The sequence below is a fragment of the Myotis lucifugus genome, unplaced genomic scaffold, assembly GCF_000147115.1.
Source record: "Myotis lucifugus unplaced genomic scaffold, Myoluc2.0 scaffold_150, whole genome shotgun sequence".
NCBI lineage: Eukaryota > Metazoa > Chordata > Mammalia > Chiroptera > Vespertilionidae > Myotis > Myotis lucifugus.
Window position 1 is genome coordinate 1,795,902 of NW_005871198.1, and position 19,433 is coordinate 1,815,334.

Sequence of the window (19,433 nt, forward strand, 5' to 3'; positions counted from 1 at the left end):
TCTTTATTGTTGGAAGTATTACAGATGTCCCCTTTTTCTCCCCATTGACTCACTTTGCCCCCCCCCCCATTCACAGCACTATTGTCTGTGTCCTTGGGTACCCTATATAACAAAAGGCTAATATGCAAATAGACCGAATGGTGGAACGACCGGTCTCTATGACGCACACTGACCACCAGGGGCAGACGCTCAATGCAGAAGCTGCCCTCTGGTGGTCAGTGCACTCCCACAGGGGGAGCGCTGCTGAGCCAGAAGCCAGGCTGAAGGCTGGCAAGCGCAGTGGCGGTGGCAGGAGACTCTCCCGCCTCCGAGGCAGCACTAAGGATCTCCCAAGGGTTCCCAGACTGCGAGAGGGTGCAGGCTGGACTGAGGGACCCCCTGCCCCCAGTGCACGAATTTCTTGCGTCCTCTAGTATGCATATAAGTTCTTTGGTTAATCACTACCCCCTCCAGCCCCTACCTTTCTTTTGAGATTTGTCAGTCGTGATTTTATGTAAATTTTGAACTGTGAGAGATAGAAACATCAATGATGAGAGAGAATCATAGATTGGCTGCCTTCTGCACACCCCCTACCAGGGGGATCAAGCCCACCACCCAGGCACATGCCCTCAGGGAATCAAACCACGAGCTCCTGGTTCATAGGAGCTAAACCACTGAACCACTGCAGCTGGGCTAAACTATGGTTTTAAAACCAAAACAAATTAAAAGAATCTGAGACTACAAAAAAAAGGTGCCTTAAACAGTATGAAATTAATTTTAAATATTGTAATATTAATCTTTTGTTCAAAATATGTATACACTTCTGCACTATTGTTTTCCACATCGTAAACTTGTAGGTAATATTTATATCTTTATTAAAAAAAAAGAGTAAACTAAGTTCTAGTTACTGTTTAAACAATATATGTGACATGTAACTTTTCATTTTCACCAATATGAAACTGTAATAGAACCTGTTTTTTATTGTCAACAATGTAAGACTAGACAAGTTTCATAAGATAGTATGACATGATAAAGCAAAATGACTTCAAAGGACCATTGAGTTAAATAATACATGCTTCAAGATGCCTGTAGGCTAGATGTCCAGTGTGACAATTTAATTAATAACATGTACTTTACAAAACTCATTATTATATGTTTATACAAGAGACTGCTAAGAATTATTTCCAACTGTTCTCAGTAATGTCACTGCCACTGTTCATAATTTTTAATTTTTAGATGATAGCTAACACCTCCGCCAGGGACAGCAGCATCTACTACTACTTCTGTTACCAGTATTTTGCAGTTTATAAAAACGTTTCCCATCCTTATGTCACTTAACATTCCCAAAAGCTACATAATATAGGCACTGCTGTTATTTTTATTTTACAGGTGAAATATTAACTGAGCAATGGCAACTTGCTCATTGTCACACAACGAAAAAGAGAAGTAACTAAGAATTAAAATAGTGTCTTGCTGATATTGAATATCTTATACTTTCCATGATATCAGCTAGAATTTCCCTGCACTTTGGTTTGAGGGTATATGGTGGCAGATGGTGGAAGCAGTTTGCCTTAGGAAAGAATGGCTAGCACAGGGGCTTGAAAATTCTAGAGAAATTCAGAAATGTGTGTATCAAGTTCATCTTAGGCCAACATCCAAAATCAGCTATGTGTCTCATTTTCTATACGGCAGTACAATCTACCATAGGCGGCCTTAGTGCCATTCTTGCATTTGTTAAACCAATACTTTTTGCACTGTTGCTCCTTTCCGGGTCCACTGGAAATACAATGGCAAGCAAACCAAACATGGTCCCTGTTTTCCTGGACTTTATCGGAACAGCAGGGGGAAGCCATTGGAGGGCTCTAATCAGTGGAGTGACATGATATGGTTGAAACCTTAGAAATACTGTGTGCTACACTGTGAGTTTTGATGTGGAACAGGCAGAGAGAGCAGTCGGGGAGATAAGACAGGTAGGCGGCTGCTCTGTAATCTGGGTACGATATTGAGTTAAGGTAGTAGCAGTGGAGATGGAAGAAGTAGAGACAAGAGATATTTACGAAGTGGTAGTACTTTGTAACTCATTGTATGAGAAAGAAACGTGATGACACATCTCTATGAGTCCAAGACAATTCCAGTGTTTGTTTCTTGTCCTATCATATTGAGTTTCCCCTTTCACTTTCTAAAGCACCCCAATTTGGATGATATATTAGGTTAATCCTGGAGATAAGGATAAAGAAGAGAATTCAAGAATGAGGCCCAGATTTCTGGCTTGTACAACAGGAATAGTTGTGCCGTTCTGTGGAGAGTTGTGCCATTAACCGAAAGGGGATACACTAGAGGAGGAACTGGTGTGAGGGTGAGAGTATGAGTTCAGATTTGGAAATGGTGTATTTAAGGTGACTGTCTTATATTGGAGTGAAGACATATCACAAGAGTGAGGTGCATTCGTGGGTCGAGAGTGGAGTTTAGAGCCCTGGTCATTGATTAGAGATATATTGATTAAGAGGGATCAGCATGGATGGCAACTGACGTGATTAAAGTGGATGAAATCACCAGAATGGAAAACTGCGTCAAGAGGTCCCAGTCCCCAAGGAATGCAAGGCAGTACCTATTTCCAATGAGGGGCTCAGGTAAGATCTGGAAAGGAGAGGCCAGGGTCATAAGAAAACTGGGAGATGGCCAGTGGGAGCCCCAGGAGCAGAGTATTGCAAGAAGCAAGGAGTGGATCGCAATGTCAGATGTGATCAAGAGGTTCAGAAAACGAGATGAGAAAAGTGCACATTGAACTCAATAACGAGTAAGTTACTAGACACATTGGTGATGGTGGGTTGGTGGCGTTGGGGGACATGATCCCAGTGATAGGATTTTCAGTAATGATTGGGAAGTGAGTGTGAACAGTTTTTCAGAATTAATTATAACTGGAAGGAAAGAGCATTAGTGAAACACCTGGAGGTTTTGCGGAATTGACAGGATGAGGGTGTCTCTAAAGCTGCTGGGAGAACACCTCATATATTGTCTCTGGTATCCATCATAAAAGTGGAAAATGTTCTTGTATGATTGCAGCTGTTAAATAGTTTTACTTCTTAAATACATTTTGAGGTATTTGTGTAGTTTTTGTTACCTAAATGTTTTAGGTAAATTATTTTTAAGTAGTGGGAAGAAGAATACAATTTATAAAGTTGTTTGAACTACTTTAACCCCCCCCCAAAAAGCATCTCATAAATTTACTCAATAAAAAACAAAATATTGCCTTAGTTTGGTTTTTTTCCTCCTCACTGTCCAAAGAATTATGCTGCTCTTGGCTTTAGAACACTGGGGACTCTGAATATTCTTTGACAGATGAGAAGGTAAAGATTTATGGCAAAGGAAAGCATTTCTGAAAAAGGTGCTACACATTGCCTTTGTGTATGTGCATAAATTATAAACAGGGCGCAAGGGTGCAGTCACTATAATAGCTTTTTGCTCTTTTTTTTTTTAAGAAAATAGAAAATGCTTACTTAGGGGCTACTGTTTGTGTTTCTATTAATGAATCTTCTAAGCTTGAATGATTTTAAATAGGATATTTATACTCCTTGGTTCTGTTAGGCCAAGAACTTAGGAAAATATGTGTGATTAAAGTATCTAAAGTAATAAATTTATGCAGACATTAATTAAAGTACTCTTAATAGTTGTAGCAGTAATAATAATATATTTCATAGCTAAAGACTTTGAGGAGGATTCACAATCAAGGGAAAACAGACACCAAATCATGTGTCTGTAAAAAGTTTCATTAGCCTTTATATTCAAGTTCAATACTGATATTAAAGCATCGATGAGCAACTCTTTGCACAAGAGTTGTGATCATGGCACACAAGCGCCCTTACCCAACCCACATGAATAAACTTGGTGTTTTATTTTTTTTGTTTGTTTGTTAACCATTTGGTAAGTATTAATTGAAATCCAGTGTTTAACCAAGACATATGGATTATGACTTTACTTTTTATTTTATATTTTGTTAATCCTCACCTGAGGATATTTTTCCATTGATTTTTAGAGAGTGAAAGGGAGGGGGAGAGACAAAAAAAGAAACATCATTGTGAGAGAGAGACATCAATTGGTTGCCTCCTGCTCATGCCTCGACCAGGACCAGGGATCGAACCTGCAACCGAGGTATGTGCCCTTGACTGGAATTGAACCCAGGATCCTTCAGTTGACGCTCTATCGCTCTATCCACTGAGCCAAACCAACTAGGGCCAGACTATAACTTTAAAGTAATAACATTGTTTTGCATAATAGATTATGAAAGTCTTATACCCTGAATACAATTTTGAGGTTATCAGTATCATTTTACTTTTAGATTTGGTTTTTCAATCCTGGAAATATTTTTAGATTAATTCATTAGCAAATCTATATTATTTAATAAGACTTTAAAAAATATTTTTCAGCCTTTCAATTTGGAAGTGTTTACCCATCATCACCTTCATGTCAATTTGGTTACTTAATCGCTAAACCAAGCTAATATTAAGGTTGGCTGTTCATACTTCATGATGATATTTTGTGTTTGCACCTGTTAATATTATGAAGGTTGTTTGCTTCTGGTGAGGTTTACTAGTTCTGAAGATTCCTATGAAAACATGCTACTTACATAATAATATCTTTAGAAATGTATCCCACAGCACCATGTGTTTTATTGAACTACAATGGCATATTAAAAATGTATTTACCTCATTGAACAAGAACTGATCTTTTAAAGAGTGTCAGAAACATTTAATTCTGTGAGTATGCCAAGAAATCACCAAGGGAACATTATCATTACTCTCTGAAGGCCACATCTAACATAGGACCTGATGAGAATAGGTTTAGTTAGTGAATAATGAGGATTTATTGCCTACACTGACATTTTTTCTAGAAATTTCTCTATCAGACATTCAGTCTCCCTTTCTATTTGAAGTGGTAACTGTATCAAATCAATCCATTTTGAGAATTACCAGCAATATTCTTTTTACCTTCATATGCAACTTTAAAATATATTTCCTCTCTTCATTATGTGTGTGTATTTTTATTTATTTTTATTGACTTTATTGGGGTGACATTGGTTAAATAAAATTATATATGTTTCAGGTGTACAATTCTATAATACGTCATCTGTATATTTCTAAAGTTGCTCTTGGGAAAAGAGATCTCCAATATATAGAATACATGTTTGATGAATTGAACTGTAATGTGTAGCTTGAAATGTGGTAAACACTGAACTACCTCTCTTCGTAATTAATGAGACTGGAAATTCCCTGAAGCCCTCATATGTGCAAAGTGTCAAGTTGGCAACTTGCTGACTAGAAGAAACAAGCTGAAGACTCGCTTTTCCTATTTGAGAATAATAGTTACCAAATACTGGTCCTTGTGATGCTTTCTCCGATCCAGTTGAAATAAGATAAATGAAGACAGTGATACTGAATTGTTTTTGCAAAGTTGACCATTCTCTCTAAACTTTTTTCCAAACTATATTTCATTTTAAATTACCATTTTATGAAATTTAAATTATCATTATGAAATGTATGAAAGTATTATATGTATTAGTTCTTTTTTCCAATCTGAAAAAATTAAAAAGTTAGAAGCAGACTTGTGTCAGTCCCCTTCTGAGTGAAACTGGCTGGTTGGAAAACTGAAGCAGATATTTACATGTGCAGAACTCGGGGTAAAAGAGGAGGGGGTGGGTAAATAAGGCAGGACAAAGGCGCTAAAGAAGAAAGGACAGACTAGCTGGTTTGGCTCAGTGGATAGAGCATCTGCCTGCGGACTGAAAGGTCCCGGGTTCGATTCCAGTCAAGGGCACGTGCCTGGGTTGTGGGCTCGATACCCAGGGGGGAGCATGCAGAAGGCAGCCAATCAATGATTCTCTCTCATCATTGATGTTTCTATCTCTCTCTCTCTCCCTTCCTCTCTGAAATCAATAAAAATATATTTTTAAAAAATAAGAAGAAAGGACAGTGTTCTAGAAAAAATGGATTATTTTAAAAGGAGAATTGGAAAAGTATTCATTGGAAAGCAGTGAGGTTAGGTTGATTTATTTGTTTGTTCATTTAGCCATTATCCTTGACACTGTGATGAGGGCTTTAAGGCCGTTTCCCAAATGTGCTGAACCCCCAGAATCCCCTGCGCTCTTGTCACACATGTTCTCATCAGGAGAGTCCGTGGATGGAAACACCGAGACTGCTGGTTTGGTTGATAGATGTTAGGTTTTTCTCTGTTCTTGAGCACCTGGTCATCTATCGTCATCTCTCTAAGCCTCAATTTTTTATATGTAAAATGTACATAAAAATAGGTAAATAAGGTAAAAAGAAAAATGTCTTCAGAGGTTTACTGGAGCTTATAAATTAATTAAAGATTATAATTTTAATATGTGTGTATATAGGGGATGGTGGTGGCTACCAGAAAGAAAGGAAGTGAAGTTCTACAAAAAAAAAAATTTTTTTTTAAAGATTTATCTTTTCAGATTTCTGTTTTCCAAGTTTGTTATCTGGGTTTTATTTGTTAGGAGAATGTGAAATATTTCTTGATGTGCCTGTTTTACTTTTCTTATTATTTTTGTGCCCCAAACCAATTATTCGTTTCAAATTTTATACAGCACATTATAAACTCACACCTCCAGCAGTTAAACGAGGCACTTATTTAGCTTAACCACTTGTGTCCCAGACAAGTGCCACCGACTCTACCTTAGAGGGCCAAGCCCAGCACCCTGCACTGGAGTGGAGAGGGTTCGCTAAATAAAGCTTTAAATCTGACCCCTTCTCACTTTTAAGGACATTTGGAGGAAAAATCGTTCGCCATTCCCTTTGATAGTTATCTCTAGATTTTTGTTTTATTTTTTGTGTTAACCCCTATTCAGAAAGCTTTACCCTTAGCTTGACCCTAACTCTCTCATGCTGTATAGTTTAGCCCTCTTCTGTATTTATATTTTCAGGTTATTTTCATTCAAGTAAATGAAACAAGTCACCTTTTTGTAATAGTTGTGCAGTTTCCTTTCTGTGATAATTAGCTGTTTTTAGTAACTTATTTTTTTTGGTTCATTTAGCAGCAGCAACAGAAGAACCAGAAGTGATTCCAGACCCGGCAAAGCAGACAGACAGAGTGGTGAAAATAGCAGGAATTAGTGCCGGAATTTTGGTGTTCATCCTCCTCCTCCTAGTTGTCGTATTAATTGTAAAAAAGAGGTAAGGCCTCATTTTGTTCTGTCCCACTCACTTATCTATGTCACTAGATTCAAGTATTTTTTTGTTTCCTTGACCTTTTTAAATTAGAGGATTGAATTTAGAAGAATTGCATTTTAACCACGTCAACATGAGTCTATTTCTCATACTGCAAAAATAAATTTGTATTGGTTATTTGCAGTTTAATTTCAGATACAGATATCTACTTTTTGTCACATTAACATTGATATTAATGTATGAATTAAAATTTATCAAATGCAAAGATATTTGAGATGTTAATTTATCTTGTACTTCTAGTATTATTAAGAATAATGAAATAAGGATTTATCATAATGCTTGGGTTATGGTCTATGAATTATTTTGTACTCTATTTTTGTACATATTGGCTATAAATAAGGTATGAGAAGAATATAAACATTATTTGTGAAGTTGTGTATTAAATATTCACTGACTATTTGAGCACTTTAATATGAAAAGTCAAGTTTTTAAAAATTGATCATTAGTCTTTTATACAGTATCAACTAATATCTTCTGGAATTATATGAAGATATTAGGACCCACTAGAATTTAAAATGAACTCTAGTCTGGAGGTTAAAGTCTACTCCTGCTGAAAAACATTTCAAAGTATGCAGTTTTTTTAACTTGAACTTTTTTTCATTTTATTATATGTCATTTGTCAGGCATTGTCTCAGAAACTAATACAAATCCCCAATTCTTCCAATCATATGTGTTAGATAATTCTACAATTGGGAAGGACTTAAAAACATCTTAACATGCAAAATATAGCCCTACTAGTGTTGTATGTAAAAGTGTTTGTAATTTATAAATTATATTAAATAATATAATAGATGTTGATAACATTAAGTCATATAATATTCTATGATGATTAGTATTTTGTACTCAAAATAGATCATTACCAATATAGATATGATTCATACTACATGTTTAATAATTCCATCAGAGTTTATTTTAATGCATTGCCTCTTTACAATTATTCCCTGGAGATATATATGTTGGAGAAGACACATCTGCATTAGAAACATTAGGTATGCATTATAGTGTTTTGTGTTAAATTAGCTACATACGTGCTTTCCCCAATAGTGCTTTCTCTTTTTGCTGTTGTCTACCTATGTGGTTGGAAAATACATCATATTTGAGTCAGAAAGATATAAGTATTTTAGTAATACAAATTTGCCAGGCAAGATCAATACACTTTTTGAATATAACCTCCAGATCATATGTCTCTACTTAGAGTAAATTTATACTTGGAGGGTTAACTACACTAAACAATTTAGAAAGTTATTCAACTTTGCTCCTCAATTGAAATTATTCCAGTCACTTCAGATTGGACATGGAAGCAAGAAAATAGCTTCAGATTATGTCCTCACCTAGTTAAAATTGGGTGAAATTATCAGTTTTATTTGTTATTAGGGTCTTTCTTATTCACGGCCTTCTATTTTAGAAATAACAAAAACATTTGAAACATAAATCTTATAAAGTATGCCAAAACAATCCCAAAGCATGACTGGGGAGGGGGATGTATATGCTCTGACAACTCTCTAAAATTGCATAATGTAGCAAATTCTTTGCTGGTTCATATTTTAAATGGTTAGATAAATGGGCCTCAAGTAAAATGTTTAATGTTGGAGTTTTCACAGTTATACTTTAATTGATTGCTTTTTGGTAGAGAGTATGCTAGGGCTTTTTTTCTGTCTCATCACCTCCATGATTAGTAAAGGTTATAATTTTATACACAAAGTTACATACTAAAATATGTTACCTTCCAATATATAACATTATAACTAAATTAATTGAATATCTTACTCATCCAACTTTGTAATGACTTCTACTCAATTTTGTGTCACACATGTATCCTGTATGATTTAATCAAAAATATGTTTATTATACATACACAAAATCATAGATATTATAACAATATTGGATAGTATCAAATTTAGGGAAACAATTTTAGTGTATAACATAGGTACCCATATAATACACAAATTTATAATAAAAATAATGAAAAGGCAAATTAGTTTAGCCTTTAATCTTTATTTTTATGGGAAATGACTAAGTTTCTCAAGATTTTATCCCTCACTGGGAATATTAATATATATAGGTATACTTCTCTTGTTGAAAACATTCTGTGTATTTTTGGTTGTGTGAAGAAATGGTTTGGAATTCAATTTAGTGAAATTCTACAGCTAAGGGTATACATAAAGTAAGTTTTTAGGCTGAGAAAAGGGATATTGCATCTTTCAAAACGCAATGCGATTTTTTAATTTAATTGCTATTGAATTATTTCCAAATGTATGCCATTACTTCATTGGTTATGTATTATATTTTAAATGCACAGCATGGATGCTTTAATAATTCTAAACATAAATTTGAAATTATGTTTCAATACAGTAAATGTTTGTGTATGATATCATCTTCACATACATCTACTGTAGACATTTTTGTGTATATTATAGTGTTTGGTGCATATGTATATTCACTTAATATATGTATGTACCTGTGTACCATTAAGATATAATGACTTATTTACAAAAATATAGGTCTCATTCTGCATATATTCTATATTAACATAATAGATCTTTATATTTTGTATCTAAAGAATAATAATCAATTCAGTGTACAAGTTCTATAAACAGCTGTTCCATCTTTCATGACATTTAGATGGTAATGGAGGATGTGCTTAACTGCATGTTGAAGATACACAATCCATTTAATCTTTCAATTTTTTTGGCTATAAAAGAAATGTCAGCATGTTATTTTTTTTCCAAAATTATGTATTTTAAATTTTATTTTTCTATTGCATATCTGTCTAATTGCATGGCAAAAGATATCTAACCAATGCATGAGCAAACTGAAATGCAAACCAAAAAAAACATGAATTTTATTTTATTTCATTTTATTTTTAACGCACATTTTTCTGCTTTATTGAATGTGACGGAGTCACGCTTTTCATTCACCATTGCTTCTCTTTTTCCACTGTCTGTGATTTGCTTGCCAGGAGGAGCTACTATTCTTACTCCTACTACCTGTAAGTAGAAAATGGGTGATATACGACTTTACGTGTGTTAAAGATGCAGTATCCCTTTTTGAAAACAAAACCAAAAATAAACAAACCAGGATGTTTGCAATTTTCGTGACATTTCAAAAAATGTTTTTCTGGACTCAAACTATAAAGTTTACCTATTAACTTATTTTGTTAATCTTTTTAAAAAGGGATATTGTATTTCTGTATGTTCAGCTACCTTTATTTTAAATTTTCAGTTTTCCATAAGTAGCTTTAGTCTACAGCCTAAAACATCATTTATTTACTTACGTCAAACCTGTACCTTATCAATATGAGACCTCTCTCATCTGGCAGAGGTAGTGGTTGTAACTCACGAATCACTATCTTTATGTAACACTGTTATATTTAACAAAATAACCCAAGTGATGGATTGATAGAAGAACAATCAAAAGTGGCTTGCCAGATGCAAATCACATGAGGACTGATAGTGAAAACATCTGTCTCCACATTTCCAGGAATCCATGATGGGTTATAACTTCCAAATGAACACCTTTGGTCTGGCCGTCTAGGCTGTCAGTATACTCTTGCAAAAACAAATGGGTAAATGCATAATGCTTTAGTGACAAATAAATAGAAAACAATTTAGAGAAAAAACATTATTGTTTATTTTAACATAAGTAGGATTATTATTTTTAAAAAACAAGACCAAGGTGGGGAAAAGCCCCTTCCACCTACACAAAACACACGTATGTGTCACAAATCTCCTTTTCTCTTCCAAAGTCTTAGCTCATCCTATATAGGTATATAATGATAGTTGGATAAGGATGGAGAGTATTATCCACTCTATTTTTCTACTCATTTTCAATTTGCTACTTTATATGCCAGGATACACAGCCAATCCAAAGGAACAATACAACCAAGTGTTCCTGGACATTGCTTGATCACTATTTGGTCCACCACCTTTTAGGCTTAAGGACTGTGATTACGCATGTTTGAGGGCATGTATCCCCCACTATTTATTTCATTGGGTAAATTTAATCTAGCTTAACAACAAAATTTGTTGAGTCTCAATGACTATAACAGAATTTTGTTTAAAATATTGTAAAAATCTACTACCCAAGCAGGTGAAAACTAACAACGCTCCTAGCTTATTCTGATGGGTCGTAATATCCTTGTTAAATCATGTTGGATGAAGCCCAAGGTAATTAACTGTACCATTTCATACAATGATGGAGCACTTTTCCTCTTCATAGCCCACCCATAGATCCACCTGCGGAAATTTATGCTGTTGAATGCTTTGATGATGAAAGTCGTTTGCACATCTGTCAAACTCAAGTAGTTTCAGAATGGTTTAACTGCCCTGAAGTGCACATTACATATACTTGTTGCTCAGTGGAGACAAAGCATCAAGCATACAGAAATCAATAAGTATTTAATTATGAGAATGCCAATAAGCTTCCCCTTCACTATCTATATATTGATAGTGTTAGAATGGGATTGTCTTTTTAGTGGATGGATAATATCCCAGGATTCTAGACTTGGTAGTAGATTATGATGCTGTTATTGTAATATTTGTGGCTATTGGCATTATTAATCATAATTAGAAAGAATGTCACAGAGATATGCCTTTAAAAGCTGCTCAAACGTAACTAGTGAAGCTAATCTTTAAAATTTTAAAGATTTTTAAAAATAAAAGTAGAAATAAATTGATTGGAATTTAAAAGTTAACCGGATGCAATCTTTGAGCTAACATGCATCGACATCATCATAGGAACGCTCAGTTCTTGATCAAAACACTTAACTCTGATGTTTTTATTTGTTTGTAAGAACCTGAATTAAAGCCTACCTCATAGAGTTATTTAAGAATTAAGGTAGTAGAACCAAACTGATAATGCTTGGTTGGCAGATACTAACAAAGGTTATAGTCCCCTGTAATTTGACAACTAACAAAGGTTTGTGACTCTGAAAAGTAAAGATCCTTCATGGCTATGAAAACTTTTACCTGCCATGAATTTGACAAATTCATTGCTTAATATTTTTCTTAATCATGAAACATATATATTTTAAAGTAAAGCCTCAAAGTCCAAACATGCCTTTTCTATTTGCTTTGAACTGCCCATCCTCAAAAGTTTAACTTTTTAATCCATATTCCACGTTGTGTTATATTTATCCAATTCAATCTCTTAAATTTTTGGAGGAACGAATTTATTATTTCTTCTTGCCCGGCAAAGACTGGAAGTTATTTTTTAAGCTATCTTTTTTTTGCTGTTTCAAAGTTTTAAATGGCAAAACATTTGAGCTGCATTCCCATTGTAACAATTAATGTTTCACTCCTAGAGTAAGTAGATGCCTTACATTATAGTACACTTGTAATGGGTCATTTAATGATGTCAGCAACTGGAGATAGTTAAGAGTATAGGCCTTGAAACCAGGTCATTTTTCACTGCTTATTAGATAAATAACCTTGGGCAAGTTATTTAACTTGTCTGAGCCTCAATAAACTCATCTTTACAGTTAGAACTCTCATGCCTTTTTCAGTGGGTTGATCTGAGAATTAACGGAATTAGCAAATGAAAAGTGTGAAGCATATCACAGGCCTATTCATTCATTCAACAAGTATTTTATTTGAGTGCTCGCTATGTGCCAGACGCTGCTCTAAGTGCTAGGAATATACAGATGGTTCTTCCCTTTGTGGAACACACAGTGGGGAAAAGAATTAATAGGACCCTTGCAATGATATGTGCTGAGTGTTATTAGAGGCAGAAAACGTGGTGCTAGAAACTCACCCAGCACGGAAACCTAATCTGAAACAGGTTGTTGGAATTAGTCAGAGAAGCCTGCCTGTTGAGGTGAGACACAATGCAAGTTAACCAGAAATTAGAGGTAAAAGAACCTTGTAGGTCAATGAACAAATATCCTAAATAACATCAAAGAGGTAAGTTTGGAAAGTGACGTCTATAGACCAAAATACGATGTGCTAATGTTTAATTTGCTTCATACACTGTTTCAAACAATAAAAGCACTTGAAAAAAAGTCAGGAAATTTAATATGAATGTTCAGATTCATTACTTCTCCTTAAATGCAATTTAAAAATCAGAAGCTTAACTCTGGGATCAGATGCCAATAGTCACCTAGATAAGTTGCCCCTAAGCTGCTCTCCAGGTCTCCACAGTCCCCACACTTCAGGGCATTGTCTTCCCACTGCAGCAGCATTCATTCACAGTTCCTGTCTGAAACCTGTAAGGCTATTATGGGGATTTTACTGCCTCGCCTAGAAAAAAGGAGACAATGACTTTTCAATGAATAGAGCAAATATTGCGAATAATGGTGGTGGTGGCGATGGTGGTGGTGGTAGTGGTTGTGATGGTGTAGGTTAGTGGTAATAATGCTGTTAGTGGTGGTGCTAGTTCTTATTATACTTTCGCCATTGTTTTCTTACTACTAGTACTGTCATTATTATTATTATTTATTTTAAAAAGTGCTCCTTCAATCCCTAAAGCTTAGTTTCCGACTGTCTTATTTAGGTGTCAGATCTGCTGTGTTCATATGTTGGGTATGTTGGGTAAAAACTCCCTGAGGTTAAGTATTATAATTCTCAGGGCGGGAGGGGAGGGTATTCTATTCAGGAGTAACTCTTGAATTGCTAGATTGAATTTTGAAAGGAAACTCTTGAGGACATAAATACAACTATTATATGAGCCTTGAAATAAAGTGTTTGTAGCATATTTTCTCTAGTAAAGATACTAATGAGAATCGGAAGAATATATCCTAGCTAATAATCTAGCTGAGAAATGGTATTCTTAAAACAACTAAAGAATATTTCAGAGGCGACATAAACTGCTGCCATAAATTTAGAAACATAATCTGCCTACTACAGGCTTTTAGAGTGCCTTTATTTACATCATCTAAATCGCCTTGTTAATGTGATGTAAACATTTTATATACCCTTAATGTTTTTATTACATGTTTCATGTGTTATGGTCACAAAGAATCATAAGGTATTTCATATCTTTGATATTAAGATAAAGATTTCAGTATTCGAGTAGCTGAAAAGTCTAACTCTTCTATTTTCCAAGTCCCCTAAGTCATTTGTCCCACTGACTTTATAAGGTATTCCTTTGGTGGATACTCTGCCATGTGATTCTAAAACAAGCTGTTAGGATTTGACCATGTCTATAATTCAAGATTATAACCATTTGTGCAGTGTGTCTACTTTTTCATATAGTATGTAACTTTTTCATATTTTCCTATGAATTATATTTAGCTATGGTTGATTTTACAAGTCTCCAGTTTAGTTTTGGGTTAATGTTATAAATACATTGGTAAATATGTTAATGCTACACATGTTGCATTTTACTGAATAATAAAACAGAGAATGAAGAATGGGATTGCTTTGTTTATTTTAAGTGGATGAGTAGAGCAAAATAAACTTTAAAAAGTAGTCATGTTATTCCTCGGAAGAACTTCTAACAGTTGACAAAAGAATTAATCACCCAGGAGGAAAACCAAAATTTAGCTTTAGCTTAAATTTTTCTTGACTAGCTCTAATAAGGAAGTATTCACATATGGTTGTTATAAAGTGTAGTTATATTTTATAATACTTTATTTTAATGATAAAACATAAGAAATAAGAGGTTTGGGTTGACAGCTTGAATGTTGAAACACCCAAATGACAAATAAACTAGTTTCATTAGCAACCAAAATATATTGTTTGAGTGTGGAACTTAATTCCCGAAATTATGACCTAAATTATTTCTAAACCACATCTATATCCTTATCCTTGGGCTTTCCTGAACTACATACTGCTGGTGTCAACTCTCCTTCAAGCTTCACACTAAGGTTTCCCTTTTGTATTTGCCTTGGCAGCAAGCTCGCTAAAAAGCGCAAGGATGCTCTGGGGAACACCCGGCAGGAGATGACCCACATGGTGAATGCTATGGACCGAAGCTATGCAGATCAGAGCACTCTGCACGCGGAAGATCCTCTCTCCATCACCTTCATGGACCAACATAATTTTAGTCCAAGATGTAAGTTCTTTAAATTTCTCACAAATGATTTTTAAAGCTGTTTTTTAGTGCACTCTGCAGTCAACATTAAAATTTTCATAAATGATTTTTGAAGCTGTTTAGTGCACTCTGCAGTCAACACATTGTCTTTTGAATAGTGAGAGAAAATAAGGAAAAGAAATGGAAGAAACAGCTAGAAAGAGAAAAAAGCGATAGAGAATATTATGGAATTCATAAGAACTTATGTTCAGTCTTGATAGTAGATTCACTTTAATGTCAAACTGCATGAATTTTATTACTATATCATTATAATATATACTCATATATACTACTCAGACCAAATAATTTGTCATTGCTTTAATATACTTGATTGCCTATATAAAATGAGTTTATGTCAGATTTATAGTTATTTTTCCATTTGTCTTCCTTTGTGCAAGATAAAATTCTTTGTGAGATAAGAAACATCATATTCTTTCTGCAGATTATTTGCATTGATAAAATTATTCTATTAAAATATTCTATATACTCCTGGAGAATTTTAGTAACAAAAAGTTAACTGTGCCCAGCTGGTGTGGCTCAGTGGTTGAGCATCAACCCATGAACCAGGAGGTCATGGTTTGATTCTCAGTCAGGGCACATGCCTGAGTTGTAGGCTTGATCCCTGGTGGGAGGATGTGCAGGAGAAAGCCGATTAATGTTTCTATCTCTCTCTGCCTCTCCCTTCCTCTCTGAAATTAATAAAGTGTGTGTGTGTGTGTGTGTGTGTGTGTGTGTGTGTGTGTGTGTATAGTTAGCTAGGGGAAAGAGGAATCTACATGCTTTTCAGTATCTGGTGTGAAGTTCAAAAGTTTACTTGAATAGGGGTTTGGCAGGGAATGGTGAAATCCATCCAACCATTCAGCCATTCATCTGTATACCACCTTATCTACCCCTGCATCCATATTAAGAATTCCTAATGTTGATATATGAAGGCAGGACTTTTAAGATATTTCCACTGAAGTGCTGTTTAATGGCAAATGATTTGAATAATTGCCTCACAATTAATATTAGTTTATCTTCAAATTTCCAATGAATTTTATATATATTTTTTCTATAGCGCTGTTTGTTACTTAAAATTAAGTTAAGTTATCTAACTGTTTCTTTAAATCCTCAAGTAAATTGATGCTTGAGGAAGGCAAATCATGTTTATCCTAGGTCTTGTATATGCAGGTGCATTCGTCCACAGATCCCAGAGGTTTGCTTACCTCAATTTGAAAAACATGTGTATAAGGGAAGAATAGACAATAAAACTATTATTTCTTATACATATTATAAGCATATGTTGTAGTAATATAGAGAAAATAAAGTGTTTGTAGGTTGTATGCATTTAGGTCTTTTTAGAAAGGGAAGGGTTTTTTTTCTGTAATGTTCAAGTTGGTGAAAATTTTCAGACATTATAGGCCCTAAATGCAGTCCATCATTTTCCTAGATATGTAATAACCAAACAAGTTAGAAATGTTATAGTCATTTTGGAATTTAATTTTAATCAATATAGGGCATTTTTTAATCTACTTTATCTTTATTTCACTATAAGATAATTGACAGAGAATAACATAAAATATTGTTGTAAGTAAATTTTCCCGAAAATATAGATGTACCATCTCTCTAACAATTTGATTTAATAGTTAACCTATTAAGGATTTGAAAACATTTTTGTTCCCCCAACTTTTCTATCTTTTGCCTATCTTATTAGGAAGCTTGAATTCAGCAGTGTAACTATAAATACCCACCTATGAACTTGGAGAAATGATTAAATATATTTCCCACAATTAACTAAAAAAAAAATACTTGGAATGAATATGAAATAATTGTTTCTCAAAGTAACTTGCACTTGCTAGATCTAAAATACATGGGATTCCCCCCTAATTTTAGAAACTTTATAATGTCAAATTGAATATTCCTTGCTTTTTAAATTAAACTGAGTACTGAACTATAATTATAGATGCACCTTTCTCTCTTGGTGTTTTGCAATAACCCAAACTGAAAGAGAATTTTACTTTTGCAGGTTATAGTAACCAAAGAAAATTTAATAATGATATTTCTTAAGAAAACATAACTCTATTTTAAAGGGAACAACTTTAGGGCAATATGTTCCTTCATGAGCTTTGTTTTCCTATACAGTGCCCAATGATCCACTTGTGCCGACCGCTGTGTTAGGTGAGGCCCTAATTCTTTATCATCATTTTTGCATGGATCACACCTCTTTGCATGGGTTATAACTTTGTCAACAGAGTAATTATTCACAGTGCAGAAAGCAACTTGATTTAAAATATATAGTCATCATCTTATCAAAGAGAACAACTGTGGTAAATCCAGTCAGATCTAGTGGATTTCAGATTAGTAAGGTGTACTTTTCTAAAGCAATGTATTTGCTAATTTTTGGTTCCATTAGATTTGCAGCAAAAGTACAATGGCGCCTAATATAAGATTATGTTTATTTAAGCAGGTTAGTAGAATGAACCAAAATGCATAGGGACCAGTGCTACCTGAATAATTTCTTTATATGTAAAAATGTATCCGATGGGAAGGGATTTTCCAAATCCTCCTAATTTTATAGTTACTATATAACATCTAAGACAACTGGTCTTATGGGTGATAAATAAGTCCTTTTCAGATGTAAAATTACATTAATTTTTAATTTAATTACAGATTTAAGAATAGAATGAGTTTCATTTCAACTTGTACTCTATTCCTTGACTGATTTCACACCAATGATTCATGACCATCTTGCTTATAATGTTCACAAGTTATATATCATTTTTAACCCAGTGTTTCTAATATTTAAGATTTACCCAAAGAAATGTAGAAATTACCAGAAAACTGTGTCTTAAACATTACCAGTTTTCATATTTTATATTTAAATTTCTTGTGAACATAAAAAACTTTAGCTTACATTTGATGCATGTTTTATTATGCATATATTCAACATTCGGTTACCTTTTCATAATATTTTGGAACCGTTCCACTAATTCAGTTAAGTAAAATACACCTCTTTTTCACTAAAATATTTAAAGTTATAATTTTGTAATATAAAGAATATATATCGTAAAAGAATCTGTTAGTCAGTGTTCTCTGTTGCTGATTGCACTCTCCCTTGAATGTCCACACCAATAATGGCAGGGAAGTGAACTGAGGAATTTGTCCCAAGGGGTAGCCTCACCATCAGTGAGAAGTCAGGAATCTTGATCATTGTGAAGGTACCAAGTGCCTTTGAAAATGTCATCTTTGTTGAGCACTTTAGAAGGCTGTCAACATCAAATTAATAAGTAAAATTCAATTAAAATATTAACAACTCACTGGAAAAAATTCAGCTGCCTAAATGTTAAAAAGTGATTACAGTAATATTTTAAGGACATCTAGATTTGGGTCCAACTCTCAGTCCTCCTGTGGACTCATAATAGAAACTCATGGAAATGCTGTACCTTTCATCTTTGCTTCCCCATCTGTAAAAGAGGTAATCATTCCCACAGTACCTTTTTCACAGTTTTGTAAAAGAGAAAATGAGATAATATAGGTGAGTTTTTACAAACTATACAGCTTAAAAGGTTATTATAATAGCTTTCCCTGTGAAAAGGGATATTTATGTTTAAGGAAGGCTAGAGTTAACACAATAGAGTCATCAAACCCGTTCATATAAACAGCCGTTATGCTTTTTATTTCATTTTGAAAGTTGGGCTGTTTAATTTAAAAATATATATACATTTGTTGTTTAAAAGCTAACTCCCATTAATAGTATCAGATGTAAAAATGACTTGTTGCGTTTTTCATCATTCATGGAGTCATGATGTTTACAGTTGTTTTGCATCCAACTGATTTTGTGTTTACAAAGCAATTTTGAAATCATTTCAAATATTGATTGATATTAATATCTACTTGCTGATTTTAAAAGAGCTTAGAAACTTTTCGTATTAATTCGTATATTTGTTTTTTTGTGTTTTACTGCTTCTTTGGGTTAAAGTCCCTATAACTGGTAAGTGTATTGCAAAGAATTCTAGAAAACCTTTCCATCAAAGAAATACTTGAAGTTATTATTCTTAAATGTGTAATAAGGATAATGATTAGTACATGTACTCTCACTACTAGTCACATTATGAGGTGGTTTAATGAGGCGGAAATGTTTGGAGATTAATAATTCATATGTGATTATTTTAAAGAATGCTGCTCATTGTACTACTGTATTAAAGCTTAATGCAAAACAAA

The 19,433-nt window shown here is 34.0% G+C and overlaps 1 protein-coding gene across 5 annotated transcripts in view; it reads left to right on the plus strand.

Annotated features, from left to right (window-relative positions):
* The window catches only part of PTPRK (protein tyrosine phosphatase, receptor type K), a 466,477-nt gene that overhangs the window by 418,276 nt on the left and 28,768 nt on the right, over positions 1-19,433 (plus strand). For 2 of the 5 annotated variants that reach the window (XM_023759153.1, XM_023759155.1), the window contains exons 14-16: positions 7,031-7,169; positions 15,055-15,215; positions 17,355-17,390. In XM_023759153.1, coding sequence (XP_023614921.1) covers positions 7,031-7,169; positions 15,055-15,215; positions 17,355-17,390 — 336 coding nt within the window. The remainder of the gene's footprint in view (positions 1-7,030; positions 7,170-15,054; positions 15,216-17,354; positions 17,391-19,433) is intronic. The other 3 variants (XM_023759154.1, XM_006095061.2, XM_006095062.2) reach the window with 3 other exon arrangements.